Raw genomic sequence first — 23,878 nt, forward strand, 5'->3', positions numbered from 1 at the left:
AGAGAGAACGATACTTATCCACATTTTAAAACTCTTGGAGATGGCTGGAGGAAATTATGCCTCTGTCAGCACAATATATTATTACTATTAACAACCAGGTAATAGGTTTCAGAGTAACAGCCGTGTTAGTCTGTATTCGTAAAAAGAAAAGGAGTACTTGTGGCACCTTAGAGACTAACCAGTTTATTTGAGCATGAGCTTTCGTGAGCTACAGCTCACTTCATCGGATGCATAGCATATCGGAAATCCACGATATGCTATGCATCCGATGAAGTGAGCTGTAGCTCACGAAAGCTCATGCTCAAATAAACTGGTTAGTCTCTAAGGTGCCACAACCAGGTAATAGTTTACCTTGCATTCCATTTACCAACCCTCAGTTCATTGATAACTTAGTAGCTGGTGTATTACTGATCAGGAATAAATAATTAGATAAACAGCAAACTGAATAGTTAAATACAGGCCAGCTGAGTAAATGGAACTGACTGTACAGTGGAATTAACAGTGTGCAAGCTGCATAATGGATCTTCAGTGCTAAATGCATGTAGAAATTTTGTGACTTATTAAGACTCATTAACTACTCATTATTTTTGCTTGGGAAGGGTGGGAATGATTTGCAGAGTTACCCCAGTCTCAGAACGGATTAATACAAATGGGAATACCAGGCATCCATAGATCCAGATAGCAATCTGCTGGTATTGGCATCAGAAGATTAAGTGCTAAAGATTAAACTTCCTTTCTCCTTCCATGGGGTGAAAGACTGTGGGTGGCCATTTGCTTAGATTTCATCCCAAAGGCGACAGAACCTTTCACCTTCCCTGACTTCTGCTTCTCGGGTGGTGCATGGCGGGAGAACACAGGTTTTTTCCAGCCGCGGTTTTCTCATGTGGCTTTGGCTCCATCGTCCTATGATGTGATTGGGTGAATTACAACAGCTAAACTAGTTCTTGTTCTTGTGCTCACATTCCATGATTTTAAAATAATTTGTTTAATGATCCCTTGGTAATCCTGCTGGGGCTTCCTAATAGGAATGGTTACACAAGAGGAAATGAAAAATTAGTCTCTCATCTGCTAGGAGCTGCTCAGTTAGTGGTAGCCACTAATGGGAAAAAGAAAAAACGGTTCAACCATAGAGGAATGATTCAGAAGATATGGGAGGTTGTGGTAATGGCAAATTAACACATCAATTACATACCCGGCAAAACAGACAGAGGATAGGTAGATATTTGATTACCGTTTATTCAATATTCAATGTACACTTGCTTGCAAAAAAAAAAAAAAAAAAACCAGCACACCACTCCAATTGTTCCTGAATATTAACAGCGGAGAGATGTGCCTGGTCTGTTAAATATGTTAAACTTAATCAAATCATTCGAAATGACATTATAGGTGTTGCAATGATTCTCACTCTAATATTCTAACCGCCTGTCAGATAGAAAGATATGATGACTACATGCCTGTACGCCTCTCTGAACAAATGCTAACTGGTCATGGTAACTGTTTTCTTTCGGATATTTACATGGCATGTATTTGTAAACTTGTTAAAACTTCTTACATCATTTTTAAATTTTTCTTGCAAAATATTCACACATTTTCTTGCTTCTGGAGTCTTTCTCCGACGCATAGTTGCACATTATGGGGTGTGGGTGGGGTCTGGGCTACAGCTGCGTGCATGGCCTGAAAGCCAGTATAAATCTTGATTGCATTAAGGCTCTGGCAAGGAGGCAGTTCAGCCCAGTGCCAGGTTTCACCCTTCCCCCAGCAAATGCTGTGCTAAGTATTTGACAAAATGATGAGCTGAGGCCAGGAATGTTATTTATATGACTGCCCCTCTTTCCACCTTGAGCACAGATGGGCTATATGAGAACACTGATGGTCTCACTGGAAAACTTATCATAGAACATCAGGGTTGGGAGGGCCCTCAGGAGAGGTATCTAGTCCAACTCCCTGCTCAAAGCAGGACCAATCCCCAATTTTTGCCCCAGATCCCTAAATGGACCCCTCAAGGATTGAACTCATAACCCTGAGTTTAGCAGGCCAGTACTCAAACCACTGAGCTATCCCTCCCCTACAACAGGGACACCGTGGGATGGTAGCTAGACCTACCTCATCCCTCTACACCTTTTGTGATGGAAGCACCTTTGAGATTAGGACAGACCAGAATGCCGAAGGTGGCTCCGAAGCTCACCTGGAGTTAGTGAAGCACAGGGGCTAAAAGGCTTGCATCAGGTTTTGTTGCAAACAAGGCCCTGCTTTAGATGCATCTGACCTGAGGTAGTTGACATGGTAACAGTCAAACCTGAAGGTGACCGCATCCCTCCTTGCTATTCCCAGTGTTGGGATGGGGGTCTCTCAGGTTGTGTGTTGGGAAGTTTCAAATTACACTGAGCTGCAGTCTCTTGTATCCTTCTACGTCTCTCTGTAAAGATTATAATTCGTTACACTCATACAGCATTAATCCAGTAGACACTGGCTCTCAAGGGACTTCACAGGCTGTCAAGACAGGGCTTACTTCACCCACTGCTGAAATGCAGCCTCAACACCCCCTTCTGAGTTGATAGGTCTTAGTCCCTGGTAGACAGATGTCCAGACTCAGCTGAGAGGCCAGAGGACACCTATTGTCTATCTAGTCCAGTATCTTGTTTTAATGCCCCACACCAGATGCTTCAGAGGAAAGGTGCAAGAATCCCCCACAATGGACCATTCTGGAATAAAGAGTCCACAGCAGGAGTTTGTTCCTAGCCCCAGCCAGTTAGCTCATGTCCTGAGGCGTGAAGGTTTGATCCCTCATATTTCTTACCTAATGTAACTGGATGTTCTCTTTAGCCATAGAAACGAAACATCTACTTCTTTGTGAATGATTTGGATTTATTTGCCCCGATGAGGGGTAGAAAATGAAGGCACTTAGTGACTTTCTGAAAGCAGAGGTCTTCTTTGTTGCATTGGAACTGGATCACCAAATAAACTAGAATGCCTGGAAAACCCAAGCAGTTCAGGTGTTTGAGTGTCTTAACTTTCACTCCCTGGAACATTACCGAAAGTTGTTTATTCAGTGTAACCAGGTAACTACTTACAGACCAACTGTGGACCCATTTGAGTAGTTTCCAGAACTAGATTGCTGTCTTTGCTGTATGAGTCTGAACTTCACTTGCACACTGAGTTTCAGAGAAGCAGAGTCTTTAGCAGTTAAAGCTCTGATTCAGCAAAGCACTTAAGCATGTGTTTAATTTTAAGCACATGATTAAGTCCTATATCAGCAAAGCACGTGAGCACATGCTTAATTTTAATGTGCTTCTGGAACTTTGAAATACAATCTTAAGTGCTTTGCTGAATAAGAATGGATTACTGACATACTTAAGTGCTTTCCCAACACTGGGCCTGTGCACCTCAAAATAGGTGCACTTTCTAAGTAGCTTCTTAAGGTTCCCCTTTGCTAGACCTGACTCGTTCATTCAAACCCTAGTTACTTGTTCATAGAATTCCCATCCAAAGCAGAATGTAGTTACTTGTTTTGCACAATGCAAATGACAGATTCCCCAAACTGCAACCCACAAACCAAAGCAGAGAAGTCACTGCGCCCCTATCCTGGGAAACTAAACGCAGCTTTGTGGTTATTTTCAAGGCTCCTGCCTGAAACTCTTCCATAAAGAGATTTACAGGGTCAAGGCTTGCTTTTTCTGAATTCCAACGTGATGGTGTTCATTCCCTGGTGTAAAGGCTGGAATATTTTCTATGTTATTGCTACAGACAGTGATAAGGTTCCCACCCCACCCCAACAGCTGCAGCCCTAGAGGACAAACAACCGCTTCCCCGATGACCTAAAGGTCTCAGATCTTGATGGGGAAGCCTCTCAAGCCCATATGGTAAGCAGAGAAAGCCTGTATTACCTGCAATAACCTGAATGGCCTAGTTTACACACCTAATGAACAAGCAATAAACATGTGTCAGGTTTGGGGAAGCAGGAAAAGAGGCAGCCTTTAGGGATTTTTAAGTCAACCATTTCCAACTCCGAATTCCACTTAGGAAACAAGCACTTTAGGTAGATTTCTCTAATCAGTCACTTTAGGATCCAGATCTCAAAGTGATGAGTGGTGACTAGACAGAAAGGGGCAGGGTAGAAAGTTCCTCCCTAAGCAAACAGAAAGCATTTCCACCTATCTCGGTAGTTATAATGCACCCATCACTGTCGTATTTGACTGCGTTCACTTCCTAAGAAACTGCCAATACGCACGTCTAATGCAAAAATCCTTTCCACAAATTCTACACCATACACAAAGGTTAGTTACACGAATTGCATTACAAGTTTGTCTCCTTCAACCCGCAGTGAAACCCACAAATTTATTTATGCATCAGTATCTTAATGCTGCCATTAACATGCTTACTCTGAACACAAGACTTCCACTCAGCAAGATGAATGGCTGCTGAATCTGTAAGTCTGTGCCCTCCAAGGCTGCAGGTTTAACAGGTCTCCAGCTTTGAGATCCTAGGCTGGTGATGAAAGGGAAATGATGCACTTAAAACAATGGCAAGCTCTATTCCTACAGAGACACAGAGCAGTGGTCTGATAAGAAAGTTATCAGATACCATATGTAAAAAACTCCTGGATACAATTCCAAAGCAATGTGACTGGGAAAAGATACATATCACTACTCGTTGACAGGGCTAAATTCTGCTCTGCTTACCCTAGCGTTAATCTGGAGTAAATCCTGTGATTTCAAAGGAATTACTCCAGATTTAAACCCGTGTAACCAGAAGCAGAGTTTGGCCCCTGGTCTGCATAAACAAGTGAAAAAGGTTTTATTTTTATTTTTAAGACACAGAAATTGCTCTACCTAACAATGTGCCAGGACCTGGGTGTGAAATCGCAGCTGCGAAGCCTCAGGGACCAAGCCAAGAGGCTTTGATTTGCTTTCTCTGCAGTAAATAAACCTTAGAGACTTTTGCTGCAGCAGTTAGTCCGATTTCCATTTCAGTTCGCAACTCTGGGCTCTTACTGCTGCCTAGTCCTGGGGCACTAAATCTTTACCCTTTGTCCTACAATCTGAATCTAATTTCAGGCTGCAGATGAAGCTAGTTTGGCAGCTGTCTTCAAGCTGCTCCTTGCCAGACTCCACAGCCGAGACCTCAGGCAGCATTTGCCCGCTTTGTGGAACGTACAGGGATTGAACTGTCATGAGGTTAAAAATCACAACTGGCTCATAAATGTAGTTCCAAACTTTGCTGTGTGAGTCCCTTCTGTTTAAATATTCAACTAAAAAGTGCTACTGAAATTCAGCCAGTAGCTTGGGATGAGGATGGAAAACCAGGAAGCTTTAGGGTCTGCAGTTTGAGTACCATGCCCAGCCAGGGTTTAAAATGCACAGTCCGATGCAAGAATCGCCACAACAAATGGAATTAGGGGAGGTTGGGTTTGGTTAAAAAACAATGCCCAGGTGAGGACCTTGCAGATTAAGTTTCTTCCCAAAGCAAATCGTAGAAATGTAGAACTGGAAGGGACCTTAAGAGGTAGTTATAAACACCTGAATAATGGTCTAAAATGATCATCAGCAAAGGCAGTATTAGGAGATACTGCTGGAAGAACCCCATATTCAGCTGAAATACTGGGATGGACTCCACTTTTTTTTAATAGAGCTGTAGATTTATTAAGTAACACTAGCTTTCCTCTTGCCGTAAGGCACCTGCAGTGAAACCCTGTTGATTCACACTAATGATGGGAGACCTAACTTACAGAAGTTGGTCACTTAACAAGTCTGCTAACAAATGTGAGTTAAAAACACCAAGGAGCATCATAAAGTATACTTTGATCATTTATTCTGAAAATAGTTAGATTTGAATCATTCATGTTTCATAAACTAGCGCTTTTCATCCGTAGATCTCAAAGTGCTTTACAAAGGAGATCAGTATGGTTATTAACAAAAGATTTTTAGTAATATGACATCTCATCAGACAGCACCTCCCCATGATATGGGGCCACAGTTTCAGTCAGCAGAGCAAGTGATGCTAGCTCACCCTTGCTAGAACAGAGAGGGATGTGACTGGCAAGACGTTCTCAGTAAAGGCCTTGGGATTTGCTAACTTTCACAGGACACTGCAGGCTTGTTTGTTTCATTCGGCATCTGAAGAGAGGTAGATGGATGGAGATACTGGCCACTGGATGCGTGTGGGAGTGTTTGAATAAATGTGCTGTGGCTTGCTAAGACGGCTGAGCTGAATGTATTGTATTTTGTCATTTTAAATAATTGGCAGAGTGCTCGGAACTAGCAGAAGAGAGCTTTTATTCATTCTAAATTTGAGGATTGGGGTGAGATGGCTGGGATCTGTTTGTGAGCATTAGCCTGCCTGGGGAGTTGTTAAGTGAGAATTAGCGAGGTTCTATTGTAGGGGAAACTAAAGTAGATTATGAAGCAGACAGAGCTTTGGGAAAGTATGAAATGACACTGCCGTATGAAACTGACACTGCCAAGCACAGGACACTGCCAAGAACTCCAATTTTTCTTTACAGTTTGAAGTACATTTTCAGGCCCATAAAATGACAGAGGCTATTATCCTGGTAGTGCCATGAGCCCCTAATGGGACATGCCTGAGCTGCACAAATACCTAGAACTAATGACGCTTTGCTTTTACCGCTCCCCATCTGTTCAAGTGTATTTAAAAATGTGCCAAATCAGGTTTATCCCTGTAATGTTTATTGCTGCTCTGAATCTAACAAATGACTCAAAGTGCAATCAAACGTTTATTTGGCTTTGTTCACTCTTTGAGGGGAGAGGATCCCAGTCCAATTGCTGTTCACGCGGAGTGCAGCTCCACCAGCCAAACGTGGCCAGTGAGGAGTTCTACAATAAAAACAAGAAGTGAAGCAAGTCCTTTCACCCCCTTCCCCTCCCCAAACTGAATTCTGGACAAATCTATCTGTGTATTTATACTGAGCACCATCACTATGTTATCAAACAAGACTGTCCTATTATAGGCACAAAGCCAGCGAGGTTAGGACAAAGAAGAAAAGGAGAAATCTGCACCCAAACTGGTCCATGCTTCTTGTAAACAGGTAGATGGTTTCCAAGCAAACTCAGTCCCAGATGACAGGCTTGTAACAGAAGAATGCATACAGGAAAGCTCAACCTTTTGCCCCCACTAAGTCCCTTTAAGACTCAAAGTTGTTGAACTGTGCATCCAAGAAACAAAGCAGTATCATTGTCATGTAGACCCTATGTTCATTCAAGTAGCTTCTATCCAGCAAAGAACCCAGTTTATTTTCAGGGTAACAGAGCTTATGGATATTACAGCTCAGAGCCATTACTATGTATTTTACATGAGTAAAACGTCTTTTATTACTGGTATGCAAGAGACACATTTTCACAAGAGTTCAGCCAGTTTCTTTTAGATCAGAGCAGCTAGAATTTTGAAAGTTAACGTTATGAAAAATAATTTTATTTTGATATAGATCTATAAAAAGAACATTCCATTAACACACAGATGGTGCATAGCACTGCTCTGCCAGCAGTCTCCGGCTAGAGAATCAGGAAACCCACCCTAGCACAGATTCCATGGGGGACTGGAAAGGGAGTGCAGTGACTAGGCTAGTTCAGTGGGTAAGTGTCTGCGTAATTAATGCCCACTTTGGAATGGCTTTTTCTAGCCCCCTATCAAGGAACCACCCTTCCAGAGATGCATTCAAACTGATTTTTTTTTCCACAAGGGTAATTTAAAAAGGACCCCAAGAATGTATTTTTCATAATTTCTAAAGTAGATTCCTCTTCTCTTTCCCTGCAACAATTTAATCACCACTGTCGAAGCTTGAAACGAAAAAAATCAATTTTCCTTAGCACCAGGTTCCTATTTCATCCTTCATGCAGGCTCTCTGGTTTGTTTACTGTAAGGTAGTTTGTGAGCACTGGGAATATGCACCTTGGTTTGTTATCAGAGGGCTGCTCTTCGGCTCTGCATTGCTGGCATAGAAAGAGTATTTATATGAAGGTTAGAAAAAAAATAGGGAAGAGCACTGAAGTGTTCCTCTGGGAGGAAACCCATGCAAAGTTACATGGACTTTGCAACTGAAAGAGAAAAGGCAGATTACATTTGGGGTTTGCTAACGTCTGATAAATATGTAGAGGTAGACTATTTTATTAAAAGGGGCTCCATTATTTTGTTGTTTTAGTGCTTCTATTTACATTTCTTTCCTCTCAAATTTTGGCCATTTGTTGGTAAGCCACCTTTTTTGCAGCGTCTCTGGTACGTCTGCAGCAAAATGGGGGCTTTATTTTTATTCATTCATCACTGGCAAAATATGGAATGAAGATGGAGAATTACATTTTCACCAGGTTAGCCGGGTAACATGCATACTTACTGTATCGCTTTTTCAAATACCTGAATTTAAGTCCTAGAGAAAGGTATCTGAAAATTAATTTGAATTATGAAGCTCATGCTTTTTCACTTGGGCAGAAATAGGCCTGATCAATGATACATTAGCAAAACAGACGTTTTATACTCCCTATAAAAGGTGACAGCTCAGCATTTATATAATGCCAGAACCTAACTGTTTCTCAACATTTTGCATGCACCAAAAAAGAGAAATATAATGAAGCCCTTGGCACAGAATTCCTGATACAAGGAGAAACTTCAATGTACCAACAGGTTAATTTGCTTAGAAAACTGACCTGAAAAAAGAACATATCTGAGAAGTAAAAACCTTCTATGTGCAGAAAACACGAATATATTTCACACACTGCAAAGCCCTCTTAAAATGAGTCTCTAGTTAAAGAATAAAACATTTTGGGGCAACAGGACTTTACATTTCACAGAGTTCTGTTGTGTTAGGAGCGGACATTTCTTATTCATAAATGGGGTGGTTGGGGAACCTTTTCGCAGTAGGACAAGCACCACCTGGCTCTTTGGTAGTATTTAAAAAAAACCCAGTTTGCGTAAATTTGCATAGGGGAGGGAAGAGAAATGCGCTCAAAGGAGAAGGAGATGCGAAAGACGCAGTAAATGGGCCCTAGAAAGCAGCTCTGGGTGCCTTCTGCCTATATCATCAGGGTACAAACAGCTACCAACTCCAAGGTTCTTACTGCTGGGGATGTCACACACTTTATTGGCAATTATGAAAATCATGCATGTTTAGCAATGCACTCCAGCTCCTGGCGAGCTGCCAACATGGCCCCTCCGGGTTGCAAAGTTTGGGTGCCCCAATTGAGGGGAGTTTTGTTGAGTAGGACATTACATGGTTATCTGGAGGAATGGGAGGAGGAGCTTCATTAAACTGTCCCATTTGGTGAAGAGCAAACAGAATCAACACAGACCTCAGTGGCCAGAGAGAACCTGTATCCTATTAGACAAAAAGAAAGAAAAAAATCACTTCTTGGGAAGCCAAGAACATGCGTCATAATCCAAGCACCTGAACTCGTCTAGTTTCCAGCATCCCCTTATTGCTTCTGGAGGTCAGTATGTTATAAAGAGTTTGGTTTTGTTTGTTAAAAACAAGACGATGACAAAAATCTACACACCCCAGTGAGCTTTTGGAATTGTGAAACATTAATGAAATCGCATCGGAACTCATCTAAACATCCCACAGTACTTAACACACTCCTGAGCGGTCACTGCCTGCAATGCATGACCTCGTTAAAAAGATGGGCAGTCAGAGAAATGCATCTTCCCCCCCAGGACAACAACGAAGAGCCTTGTCTAGCTGTAGCATATGTTAAGTCTAACTGGCCGACAAGTGCTTCTGAGGGAACACGCTGTCAGAACGCTACATTAAGAGGAGGAGGAGATTTCCTGGAGAAGGGAATGCAAAGTATTTTCCTCCTCCCTTTCCCCGCCGTCATCCCCTCCCCCCCCCGAAACAAACAAACGAAACACACAACGTTATTTGCAAACAACAAAGAGACAACACACAGTCCTGAGAACATGCAACACAAGAGAGGAGCTCCCAGACAGCACAGTCCCACATGGTTATCTCTGGGTTGTTATTTGTGGCAGTATAACAGGAGCACATGCTATGCCAGCAAAAGACTCTGGGAAATGCAGGTCCCTTTCCCATTCATCTGTTTCCATGTTATACACTTGCACGATGCTCGTTACATTGTTCAGGTGCCAGTTGTACCCTCCCACAATATAGATCTTCTTTTCTAACAAGCAACAACCAGCTTCTGACTGACCTGCCCGCATAGGGTTCACAGTTGTCCATTGGTCAGTTTCAGGCACATAGTATTCCACAGCCAATACATCAAAACAACGGTCAACGTGGTCCATGCGCCCTCCTAGGGCATAAATCCTCGTATTTGCACTGACCATGGCATGCAGGACTCTAGGTTCATTCATTGGGGTTTTAAACTCCCATTGATCAACTGCCGGGTCATAACAGTGCAGGGCTTTTTTGTCTTCCACTGATATTCCATATCCACCCGATATGTACAGCTTGCCGCCCACTGTGGCCCCAGCATGCCCCCACGTCCTGCGTTTGAGGGAGCACACATAGGTCCACTCATTCTTTTTGGGACAGTACTTCTCTACGGAGGCCAGGCTCCCTGACCGGTTCCTCCCACCCGTGGCATACACCATGCCGTACAAGACGTTCAGCTGAAATTGTATCCTGCTCTCTTGCATGGCTTGGATGCGCAGCCACTGGTTCAAGTGGGGGTCATAGCGGTAGCAGATATCTACAGCTCCCTCACCACTGCGGTACTGCAGATGCTGCCCCCCCACGACGTAGACAAAGTTGTCGAGCACAGCCACACAGGCATGGCTGCTGCCCACCTCCATCTCAGTGAGCTCCTTGAATTGACGCACATTGGTGTCTGGCAAGTAATACACTTTGCCGCTCACAGTCCGGTCGTTGTCAGTGTACGGGGTGCCGCCAAAGGTGATGAGGGACAGGACATCGGAACGGATGGTGGTTCGAGGAGACTGCATCTCATGCTGGCGGAAGGGCAAGATCTGGTAGTTGAACGCCTCCAGCAAATACTGCCGGCACAGGACGTCTTCCACCATGATGTCCAGGGTCTGCACGCTGTCCACCAGCTCAGACGATTTCATGAGCGGGAAGCGAATGTGGCAGAGCACCTGGCTGGCGTTGGCACGGCGGGACTGGTCATACTGCAGCCAGCGGATGGCAGCTTGGAAGAGGTCTATTTCACTGCAGCTCTTTAGTTTATTGCTTTGCAGGAAGAAGACAAGGCGCTCCAGGGGCAGGTGAAGAAAATCCTCTTCCTCAGAAATCTGAAGGAAGTGCCTAAAGGTGAACGCGTCTACTGATTCCTTCAGGGACGCGAGACTGAAGGTGGTGGCCATCTGCCCGATATTAAGACACGTTTCAACACTCATTGCGGACTTCAGGAACTCTTCACAGAGCTCTACCACAGGCACCATCTGGAGGAAGACTGCAGCTCCCAGCACATCCTGAATACAATCAAGATCGAGAGTCACTTCAGCACTATAAGCAAAGTCTATTATGTGTTTCAGTCCTTTTGCGGATACCCCTTTCAGTTCAATCACATCTTGGCTGGTTTCTCTCATCCCTCCTGTGAACATTGCCCTGAAGGTCAAAAACACAAGAGAAATTTTTGTTTCCAATCATGTGATGCACTGTCTACCTTAAGTTGTTTTGTTTTTGTGTTTTGGTTTTGTTTTTTTTTTTTTTTTTTGGGGGGGGGGGGGGAGGGGGGGGAGCTGGTAATCAAAGCACAGCATCTTGAAAGACCTAACTGCCAAAGAGAAATGGGAGCACGAAATAACTGATATTAAACTTATGATGGAACATACAATGAAGGTAAAAATTAAATATTCCAGTTATAAAAAAATAAGGTCTCAATCTTGCTCCTGCAAAAACCACCAGGGGTAACTGCACACCTAAATTCCTGATTTGCAAGTGCAAATGGGGGTTTTGTGGGTGCAATGGGAATGCAGAGATTTCTACAGGCCCTGGTATTTGGGGGTTCAATGATGCTTTGGATTTACATGGAGCAGGGCATTTCAGGCAAGGATTTCAGTTTGGCCCATTGTATTGTGTGTGAACTTATTAATGGCTTTAAGATTCTGGACACATGGAGAACTTTGCAATTGCTGCAAGTCTCAATACAAGGATCTGACTTTTCTTGACTGTAAAATTCCATTTGGTAATTGTGATAGAGAACTGCAGAGAGCACGCTGCTGGCCAGTCACCGAGACATCCTGCCGGAAGCTAATGCCCAGCACACTTTGGCCACGGCCTTTATACACCCATCACTCTAGGAGTGCCAGGCAGCAGTTCCCGAGTCTTACACTTCACAGAAATATCTGGACCAAGCCTATTAAAGGACCATCAGTGTTTTTACATGAGGAGGTCGAGAACTACTTAGCTACAAACACTTGCTCCAATTACGTGCTTCCCTGCACACTAGCGCAGCTGCACGGCTGGTTTTGAGGGTTATTCTCCACTCCCTACGAAACTGTGAGTTTGCACCATCTTCCGAAAGCTGCCGTTGTATTGCAGGAGGACGGCAGGGGGCTAGCAGGCAATTAAAAACAATGTCTAGTTACAGCACAGCTGTGAGCAAGTCAGTGGACCAGGCCTTGCAGAGATCAGGCCCTGGATCCCCTCATCAGGAGGCTTCTCAATTCCACAGGCGGTACCTGCAGAGCCAGGTGCTGCAGGCAAAGCTAGTAAGCTGTTCTAGGTAGGTGCTGCGTTTCCTGCTCCGTGGGCATGATGGGGCTGTAGCCGCATGTCATTTACAAGTTTACATTAAACTTAGGCGCCGCTTATGTTACTTCTGGGAAGCTTGAGTGCAAAGGTTTGTTTTGTGAACACATGCCTCAGCTAGTGTTGCCAGAGGGGCGCAGGGAGCAAACGCCTCTTGCAAACAGGTTGCTGGAGAAGCAACGAGGAGCCACTGTCACCAAAACCAGGCTCAGGCTGCATAAAGGTCCAAAGGGTCTGCAATTTAAAAAGGGCTTTTAATGGATATGTGCTTCCCCCCACTTTAGGGCCTCCCACCCCCACCTGGCCCCCTTTGCCTCTCTCTTCCAAGTTCCACCCTCCTGGATTTGGACATCACCATGGGGCTGCTGCAGGAAGCTACAGAAACGTCAAGGAGCAGCCACACTAAAAGTATATCTACACGGCCAGTCAAGGTGTCTCTGCAGTGCCTGGAGGAATCCTCACACGACCTTTCATTTAGCTAGTGCGGGTAACCATGGCAGTGAAGACGTGGTGGCACAGCCTTCAGCACAAGCCAGCAACCGAAGTACGGAGCCAGGGTCCCGCAGGCTAGTACCGGGATTCACTGCTCTGGTTACCCCCACTAGCCAGATGAAAGCTGGCACGGGCCCGGCATACCCACACTACAGTTACACCTTAGCTTGCAGGGTAGATAGACCCTAAAAGAGCTGGGAAGGGGGAAAGTGCCCCTCCCCAACCTCACAACTATTTGGCAGTTTGGAGGAGTTAGGCTTTCCGTGGGGATTTTGTTTGACATGTTCTCCAATGACCTTTGCTTTGATTTAAAAGGTCTTAAATAGGCAGTCACCGCTACCTAAATCGGGGCACCTTGGGGAGAAGGAAACTGATTTTGTACCTTCAAGGAGTTAGACACAGGAGTAAAATAATGGCTTGGGGGTTTCATCAGAGGCAAGGGAGTTGCAATTCCCCTCCCCAAACTGTGCCAAAAGGATTGGTGCAGTCCAGTGTGGGCACCCAGACAGCTGAGCTGAGTGGGAGACCTGGGGATAAAATGGGCCTTCCATGGCCCAGTGACCAGTAATACTATTGACTGGTATTGTGTGTCCATGCAACAGAAAGGAGCATTATATTACAATCCCTCCACATAACCATCTCCCAGAGCAGTATGCTGCTTTCACCAGGGCCACTCAGAGGATTCAGGGGGTCTGGAGTCTTCGGGGAGGGGGTTCTTCCGCTCCGGGTGTGTTCGGTGGCACTGAAAGACCCCCTGCTGCCGAATTGCCACCGAAAACTCTCCTGGGGGCCCCTGTGGGGCCTGGGACAAATTGCCCCCCTTGCCGCTCCCCCCCGGGCGACCCTGCTTTTCGGTCCACCTGGGATGCAGACGTATTTGTTGGGTAGAGAAGCTGAATGTGAAGAAGGAAACAGGCAGGGGACTGGACTGGATGACCTCTCGAGGTCCCTTCCAGTCCTATGATTCTATGAAATAGTGAAATCATGCAATTCCTGTAAAAGGTGTTATGGGTCTGAAATACTGGCTACAGAAATGCATGAAAGAGGCATTTATTGCTCTGCCCCCCCCCCCATCCCCAACACCTTTCTGAATAAAAAGCAGGGTATTTTCAAAGGCTAGATTATGCTACTATTGTTCCCCAGGACAGCCCTACTTAACACAACAGAGGTTGTAAAAGAACCCGACTAGACAATTATGGTTGGCAGTGAGAACACACGAGCAATGGCTCTGCGACAGCCTCTATGAATACAAATGGTGCTATTAGCATTTGGTGGAAGATCATCTCCATTGTTAATCGCCTGCCTGTTAGGGGACAGCGATAAACCTTTAGGGGTCACGGTAATGGAAAAAACACAGCTCCTGACACACAACAAGGCAGCCTGGACCAGCAGCAAAATGTGGTGGAAAAATCAAAGAGACGTCCCTGTACACAGTGCTTGGTGTTCTTGGCCATTGGGATCCAGCGGCCAAGCCCCTCAGACCAGGCAAGAGCCGGCACTTCCAGGGACTGCAGACTCCACCTACTGGGCCCTTTGCCCCTTTAGCTCCCAGTGTGGAACGGCCGTTCAGCAGGAACTCCAATGAAACTCAGACTCTTCGGATCAAAACTGCTGGACCCTCAGTACCCTTTAGCGTTTGGAACTGCCGCTTCCCTGTCAGGAAGCGATCCCGCTCTCAAATGCACTGTCAGTTAATAACAGTTTGACAGAGAGGTTGGAGGGCCCCAGGGGGAGGATGCTAGCTAGTGACTCAGGACAGCTGGGTCCAGTGCCCTGCTTTGCCTCAGACTCACTCCAGGTCTGGCCTAGGGCAAGTTAGCTCATTTTTCTGCCTCCATTCTGCATTGGTACCAAGAGAGTGACAGCCCTGCCTCACCTCCCAGGGGTGCTGGAAATATACGTCCAGCCAAACTGTGAGGCTCAGCTACTCTGGGAATGAGAGCTGAAGAAGACTGGGACATTCAGATGAGAAAAGAGACGCCTAAGAGGGAATATGACCGAGGTCTATAAAATCATGGCTGGTGTGGAGAAGGTGAACAGGGAAGTGTAATTTATCCTTTCCCATAACACAAGAACCAGGGGTCACCCGATGAAATGACCAGGCAGCAGGTGTAAAAGAAACACAAGGCAGTGTTTCTTCACACAGCGCACCGTCACTCTGTGGAACTCGTTGCCGGGGGATGTTGTGAAGGCCAAAAGTATAACTATGTTAAAAAAAAGAATTAGCTCAGTTCCTGGAGGACACGTCCATCAGTGGCTATTAGCCAAGATAGTCAGGGATGCAACCCCATGCTCCAGGTGTCCCTGAACCTGGGAATGGACGACAGGGGACGGAGCACGCAGTAACTGCCCTGTTCTGTTCATTCCCTCTTGAAGCATCTGGCACTGGTCAGACACAGGATACTGGGTTAAATGGACCGCTGGTCTGACCCAAGGTGGCGATTCTGATGTTCTTAATGGGGGCCATAACACCTTAGATAAAATGACATGTAATAGTTGAAAATAACAAGCTAGCATTTGCATTATTGCTACCTAACTTCTCCCCTGGAGGCTCTTATGGTTGTGGCCACCATCCTTCCAGCTCAGAGCCACTCGATGACCCTCCATAATCAGCTGGAACAGCCATCGCTGAGTTTCCCTCCCTGACAGGCAGAGAGCACTGCCCGTGCAGCCTCCAAAAGGAGACCAAGACCTAGAATTGAATATTGAATAGTTGCTCGCTCCGCACACTGACTTCACTGTGACCAAGGTGCAACTCAGTGTGAGTGAGCAGCCAGCCCTTAATTTCGCAACCCACCAACTTTCCTAGAGTAAAGGAGGAAAGGCAAAGGAAGAGATGCCTGGTTCTGCTTTCCTGTCAGATTCTCACCTGAAGTAGTCACTGCAGGCAGCCAAGACAACTTTATGAACCTGAAACACTTCGTTATTTATAGTGAGGATGACATCAAGCAGCTGAGCCTGAGCCCGGAGCGAGGCCAGTCCTTGCAGGAGAGTGGTGCTGTGGCCAGGAGCAGAGAACGTGCATTTCAGGGCGCTGTTCTTGTCAGCCATGCTAAAAACAGAACAAGAGAAACAGACTGGTTTTTTAAATTTAAAACGTGTGATACACCTATGGAGCTACCTGCTGGGGAAGATGCTGTGATGTAAAGCAGTTTGACAGCAATCATACCGGGTTCTCCAGCTCAAATGCAGCGCAGAACATGATGATGTCCATAGCTTAGCTGTCACTCCCCCAACCCCAGACAGATTTCTGAATTTTTAAATTACATTTTCACGTTACTGACAACAAGCTGTCAGCCTGCAGCTGACATGGGCTTCTTGGCTAGCAGATCAGAGCCAGCCTAAACACCAGCAAACAGGGCCAAGCAATTCACACACACTGCTGGGACCCCACAGTTGTGACTAACAGAGCCCATCCGGACCTCCAACTCTGGCCTTGACGCTGGAGGGGAACGCAGCTGACTGCTCAATCTCCGCAGCCGCCCGGCTGGAGGGGGGCACAAGTCATAGCGCATTCCATGCTGCAGCAGTTTAGCATCCTGTATATCCTAAGGCCAGCCCTGCTAACCCCTGATCGGTGCTTCCTTCACACCAGCTTGACCCACATCCAAAGAGGGAACGCAAACTCTGACATTGCCATTTAGTGCAGCATTTGGCATTGCACTGTAACTAGACTCCTCCCCATGTCAATATCTTCTTGGGTTTCTTGAAATATCCTGTGCATGTTCTTCGCTATGGGGAAAATTCTCCCCTCAGATCCACATGCTGGGCCTTGACTCCACTTCCTTACCCGCTACACGTAGGGTTCTCACTGGCAGCTGTGAGTTTCCCACACAGACAGGAAGAGCAGAACATCAGAGCCCAGATCCTCCATGCAGCTGGGCAGACAATTACAATTAAGATGTATATTGTCTAGCCTAGTTTCAGAGTAACAGCCGTGTTAGTCTGTATTCGTAAAAAGAAAAGGAGTACTTGTGGCACCTTAGAGACTAACCAGTTTATTTGAGCATGAGCTTTCGTGAGCATGAGCTTTCGTGAGCTACAGCTCACTTCATCGGATGCATAGCATATCGTGGAAACTGCAGAAGACATTATTGTCTAGCCTAGTCCTTCTCAAGCTCTCTGATGTGGTGGACTGGCAATTTTTTTTCCCCAATGTGTGCGCGGACCGGCAGCCAATGGCTCGCAGACCGGCACCGGTCCGCGGACCACCACTTTGAGGAGCACTGGTCTAGGCTGAATTTTCAAGCCTGTCCGATGCTGGACCTGCAAACTTTGAAATCACACCACACTGGGGATGGGGTTCGCAAAACTTTTGAGGCCTATTTTCAAATTTGACCCACTGTTCACTTATTCTTGTCATTTCGCTCAACATCCCACACTTCTATCTTTTGGAAGGAACCTTAGTGTTCAAGCCAGGATTTCAATTTGCAGAAATTATTCTTTTTTCAGACTACTGATCATCAGATTTTAATTAGCATTAGGGATGTAAAAGGTTAACCGGTAAGCATTAGGCTTACTGTCAACCAACCTTAACCATTAACCCCCTGCACGCCAGCTGGAGCAGCCCCAGCCCTGGCCGCACCGGCTGACCAGCGGGACCCCAGCCCCAGGACCCGGCCATGCTGGCCACAGCAGCCCCAGCCACGCCGGGCCAGTCGGCCAACTGCAACAGCTTCAGCCCCAGCTGTGCTGGGCCGCACCAGAGGGACCCCAGCCCCAGCCATGCCATGCCGGCCGGACCTCAGTTAACCGGTTAACCGACATAATTTTAATCGCTTAACCAGTTAATTTTTTAAATGATATTTACATCCCTAATTAGCATATTTTGTGGAATGGGGAGAGAGTGACAGAGAGTTCCAGATGGGTCCTGTAGAACCTGATGAGTTGCTGATGTCATATTTACACAGTAATCTACAGATGTACGTTCAGTGCATCTTTTACCTGGAGATTAACTGCTGCCAAGCTCATCTGGAGATGCAAGCCATACTATGAGTGTATTTGGTATTCTAACTGAATAGGTGGGGGAAGGATTGGTGCTATTAACATTTATATTGGGGTAATGCCTAGAGGCCAAACAGGTTGGGCCCCATTGTGCTAGGGGCTGTACAACTATATATGAAATGACAGTCCCTGTTCAAAGAGCTTGCAAGCTAAACCAAGAGACAGAAGAAGTGGATGAGACAAACAAGCAGGTCAGCTGGGGGGAGGAGAAGACAGGGTAGTAAAAATCAGCAGGATGTGCCCAGTTCTTAGCCAATAAGGAGTCGTGAACACAACTTGCCAACTGCTTAGTTGTGATCAGATGGCAGTTTCCTGTATGCAGTGCATTATGGCAGCACGAGTTAAAGAAAATCCATCAGAGTCCTGAGAGGTTGGCCAGCATTCTGGTCAGCTGTCATGCTCTGCCCACGAGGCAGCTGCCTTAATCAGGAGTGCCACATGCATATCACTGTAGAGCACTTTGGGGTCCATCAGGGCTATTAATGTATGGTTATATCTGGGGGGCAGTGAAGTATGGCAGCGTCCCTCTAGGGACGTAATTCACTGTTACAAATCAGCTACCTACCAGTAGGACGAAGTCTTAGTTCATAAAGCTCAATACAATTCTGACATCGGTTTTACTTTAGTGAAAATGTCACTAGTCCCCACCCATTTCTCCTTGTGAGCAGAAATGCATGGAGCTTGTCTTAAAATGCCCTGGCCCCCTTCAGCGGCTAAAGACAAATGAGGTCGGCGCACATGAAGCTTTATGCTTCTCTGTACCCTGTGAAATAACTATGGGACCAAATCCAGTTTAAATGAGAAGCTTAAAAAGAAAGATTCAGGTAAAATATGGCTTAAAACATCTCCTCTTATTAGCTGTTAATCTTGGAAAGTGAAGATGGAAGAGACTTACTAGGTTATATCGGGTCCCTCTCCCAGGGCAGGATATCTCATTAATGGAACATTCTTCAGGAGTCTCTCCTGTTTAGTTTTAAACGTCCATCTCCGTGGGAGACTATTCCACAGTATAAGGCCTTGTCTACACACAAGGGCTGCACTGCTTTCACTATAGGATATAGTTCAAGCCACAAAGCTGGGCTAGTCTGTCTGTCTTGGAAATCTGCTTTAGCCAAACACAAGTTTTTCCTTAGTAAAAATACAAGTTGTTTGGCTCAACACAGGATTAAACTGGGTGAAATTTAGTGCTCTGTGATACACAGATCAGACTAATGGTCCTTGGCCTTAAACTCTATGAATCTAACCTGGGACAGCTTTTCCCATCCAGGATGGGGAATGAGCCATAATGGCATAAGCCACTTTACAACTGTCTAACTGAACCCCATTAGGGGTTGTGCTGGTGTAACTATCTTGGTGAAAAATATCACACCTCAGAACAAAATAGGTCAAGTGGAACAAAAGCTGTGTGTAGGGCAGGCCTAAGATCTCACTGTTCACAAGTTCGCCCCGTACCAATATTCCTCCTTCATTTAGTTTCATCCCGTTACTCCTAGTTATACCCCCTTGCCCCATGCTCAACAATTCCTCTGTCTACTTCATGTTTACATTTTTGGGTGAAAAAATGCAAAGGATCCAACAATTAAAGTCACTTTAGCTCCTTTTGATAAAACACATGAAAAATCCAATAGCATAAGGAGGGTTATTGTTGCCCATGTTTGCTAGGTGTACTGAAAAGTACCACCCCAAAACTGTCACAAAATAAACTGCTCAAACTGGAAACCCTAAGTCCAATGGAGACAAATAATCACAACCACAGGAAACTGAAGAAGAGGCGCAGAGAAACCAAGGGGCGGGGGGGTGAGGGGGAGAGGCAGGAACAAGTACTGCCTTGTGTCTCACAACACCGCAGTTAATAAAAGAGGATTTGTGATAAAAACAGGTTAAGCTCAAACCAGTCTGTCTGTCATACCACAGGGCACAAAATAATGGTGCACTACATTATACTGTGTGGCCTTGCTCTCCGTGCTTTGTGCTACACGAGAAACGAGGAGAAGCAGAAGTTGGATGCCAGAGACGATGAAGCACAAAAGGAAGCCTTGAATATTTGAAAGTGCCTTTGCAAGGCTGTTCGTATCTAATTTGAGATCATCTGCATATACCGTACACTTATCGCTGTCACCGTCTGATAAAGAAGAAACGGCCTGACTGGCAAAAGTAAGGAAGAGTCACCATCTACCACTCTGCTTCAGAACATGCCTTCAAGCTACAGAGCCTTCTTCACTGTACAACGGTGCCAAGCTATTCACCCGTCTGCAAATCTTTTCTCCCTCTTCTGTCCCACACCCCCCTTTTAATAAGATAGGATTGGGGGCATTTGGGGATTTTCCTTATTTTATTTCTTCACTCTCAAAGCTACATGTTATGGCCACGCTCTCCCTCTGTTGCAGAGCCTCTCAGAGGACCTACGGAGACCTCTAGAGAAAAGCAAAGTGTTTTTCACCAAGAGCTGAGAATACTGCTTCTGTAGCACTTCAAGTTCCTCCCAATCCAGGGAGCAAGGTGAAGTGGCTGTCTATATTAACGAGTCAGAATTACCCTGGTGTAAACATTCAACAATAAAAAGCCACATTCACATAAAGCAATAACATATTCAATGTACATTGCATCCGAGGGCTTTGTTCATTAACTTTAAGAGGACCTGAAAGCATTTGCAGGATCTGGGCTTTTAACACAGTTGCACTGCTAAGATGATGACTGCTAGGATAGTTATGTAACGTTTGTATAATTATTCTCCTTCCCATACAGGAACAGCGGTTCCAGTGTACAGCATCTTTCTACCAGTATATCTGCATCCAGTCAGGGGGATTGTATTGTACTGCTTTAATAGACCAGTTCAAGCGGTATAGTTTTCTAGTGTAGACAAGCCCTGAGTAGGGTACGGGCAGCTCATTGTAGGTGACTGTTTCATGGGCACTGCCCATGCTAGTGGCCAAATGTTCCCATAAGCTCCGTGACAGTCGCAGTTCTATTTAGTGAAAGGGACTGGCTGACTCAGAGACCGGTAATGGGACGGAACACCTTTCATCTCTCTGCTGCTCTTTGAAGCCAGTCCAAGCTACAAAGGATTGAAAACAATTACTATGCGATAGCTGTTTCGTAGCCCATGTGAAAGGAATTTGGTGAGTCTCAATGGTACATATCATAAAAAACAACCAGAAGAAAAAAAAAACAGACCTGAAGAAGAGCTCTGTGTGGCTCGAAAGCTTGTCTCTCCCACCAACAGAAGTTGGTCCAATAAAAGATTTTACCTCACCCACCTTGTCTCACAAAAAACAACTGCAGCATTTGGTCTTCTCTCTCCTGGGCAAACACATTGCATTAGAAAATATGAGTCTTACCTAACAAATGTTTAATACAGGGTTCCCCCTTTGTGTGGCCAAGGGCTCTCATGTTTCAAGACACATCAGCTCATTGTGGTTAGCCCTAGGAGTTAACATTCATTAGCACATTTTCTAACAAAACTAAACAGCAGTCTCAGGCCTTGTCTACAAGGGGGAAAGGGACCAGCCCAGCTATTCCAGGGTAACTCTCCCACATGGGTGCTATTCCAGAGTAAAAGTCACTCTTATTCCAGAACAGCGTGTCCACAGGGAAGCGATTATGGCAGAGTTATTGCAGAAGAGCTTATTCCACAAAAGTTATGCTGGACAATTTCCCCATGTAGACCAGGCCTCTGAAAAAATCCCAAGGACTTAATGGCCCGTGGATACTGAGCTCCTCTCTTATCCCTCCACTGTGTCTACACTAGGGAATTTTACCACCAATGCTGACACTGGTTCAGCTGAACCACAGTTGGTGCCACTAGGAGCCCTAGAGTACACGGGGTTCTGGAGGCTTCCAGTGGCAGCATGGTCCAGCGTTTATGGCGCTGGCCTAGGACTCAGGAGACTTGGGTTCTATTCCTGGCTCTGCCACTGGTCAGCAAGTCACTTCCTTTCTCTGTGCATCTATTTCCTCTCCCACCCTTTGTCTGTCTGTTTAGATTGCAAACTCCATGGGGCAGGGACTGTCCCATCCTTTGTACAGCACCAACACAATGGAGCCCTGACACCAGACAGGGCTTCTAGGTGCTACTTTAATTCAAACAAACAACAGCAACAACTGACAGTGCTAAAGACAGGTCTGACCACAAGAGCCTCATGGCTACCACTAGTCCTAATCCTGATTACCAGGGGTAGCACTGGAGGGATGGTGTTTGTAAGAGTCCCTACGGTACACAAGTCTCTAACGGTAAGACACTGCAGGGGGTGTGAAGCAGCAAGGGTAGGTTTATGTGCATGAAGCTTGCACGGGCACATCTTTTCAGTGGATAAAAAAAAGACTTCAGACTCTCGAGCCGTCGATCGGGCAGTGCTAAGCCCACATCAGCGAGGACAGCAAAACTAAAGTGAAGCCAGAGAGAATCCCTTTATTTTGCATGCGTGGTCTGAATACAAAGGGCCTTCTTTTCGAGCGCTTGCAAGGTAGCACGAGAGAGATTTTACTAAGGTAGTTCATTTAAATGCCTTCAGTTTCGTGCCTATGTAAAAAGCACATTCAGATTCCAATTTCTAAACTACAATTAGACACTTAAAATCAAAACAAAAAAGTCAAACTCCCTCGGATAAGTCAGTGGTAGCTATGGTTACCGTAATATTTCAGATCCTTAGGCTTTATCTCACACGCCCAAATGATAAAGTCGTTGTTTTCAGCAACTCACACTGACAAATATTACCAAGGAGCAATAAGGCTAAACAGACCGCTGAAGAGTTTGCTTTTGGATGGAGTCATATCAATTGGCACTTTGACTTCCAGACACCACTTCTCTGGCCCTCTTTCCCTCTGCCAAAACCCACTAATCCGGCTCCTTCCGTACTAACACGCAAGGCTTGGCATTTGGAGGAGGAGGGCCGTTAGCTGCTACTCGGCCATGTGGCTCTTAAAAATACCTGGCCCATTAACCTACTTACATGCCCAGCAGCAGCATGCAGGAATTGGAGTGGCCTCTATCACAATAATCTACCATCATCTCCCTGTCCAAATTAACAATAATCACTTAATGATCAGCAGCTAATTAAACATTAACAGAGTGGAGGGGCTGTTTTCCAGAAACCCAAACACCTTTAGGAAGCAACATCGGTGAATAAAATAAATTTTGCTCATTTCTTTGTTCCCTCCCTCACCTTACCTCCCTCTTCTCTTTTTGTCCCCTGGCATCTTTGTCTTTCACCATAAATGATCAGGACGAGTACTGAGCTCTGGACTAATGTGTCTGTCCAAGCATTTCAAACACGCCCAGTGATCTGGGTGCCCAAACTGAGACCCTTTCAATGGGCCCGATTTTCAAAGGGATCAGCCGTTTCTGAAAAAAACAGGGTCCTTTAAGGTGCCTCAAATTGGGCAGCCCAAAATCACTAGTCACTTTTGAAAACCTCGCCCTTTCTTTTACAATTGAAGCCTTTGAGGTTAAGAAAAATCTGCTCTTTGGGGGAGGGAAGGGGGTTTAATATTTGCTTGTTCTTAAAAATTATATACCTTTACATCAACAAGACAGCAACCATTGTTATTTATGTTATGGTAGCACTTAGATGCCCCAACCGTGGCTGGAACCCCATGGTGCCATGAATTGTAAATACAAAATACACACGCTAGGACGGTGGCTCTCAATCTTTCCAGACCCCCATGTTACACCTCACTTAAAAACCACTTGCTTATAAAATTAGACATACA

At 45.5% G+C, this 23,878-nt stretch overlaps 1 protein-coding gene across 2 annotated transcripts in view; it reads right to left on the bottom strand.

Annotated features, from left to right (window-relative positions):
- Positions 1-7,403: 7,403 nt before the first annotated feature.
- Positions 7,404-23,878, bottom strand: part of KLHL26 (kelch like family member 26) — a 30,514-nt gene continuing 14,039 nt past the window's right edge. The window contains exons 2-3 of one of the 2 annotated variants that reach the window (XM_037885870.2): positions 16,035-16,217; positions 7,404-11,527 (exon numbers count right to left, since the gene is read on the bottom strand). In XM_037885870.2, the coding sequence (XP_037741798.1) occupies positions 9,946-11,527; positions 16,035-16,217 (1,765 nt within the window). In that variant the 3' untranslated portion in view covers positions 7,404-9,945. The remainder of the gene's footprint in view (positions 11,528-16,034; positions 16,218-23,878) is intronic. The other variant, XM_037885871.2, reaches the window with a different exon arrangement.

This window comes from Chelonia mydas, chromosome 25 (genome assembly GCF_015237465.2).
Source record: "Chelonia mydas isolate rCheMyd1 chromosome 25, rCheMyd1.pri.v2, whole genome shotgun sequence".
NCBI classification, from domain to species: domain Eukaryota; kingdom Metazoa; phylum Chordata; order Testudines; family Cheloniidae; genus Chelonia; species Chelonia mydas.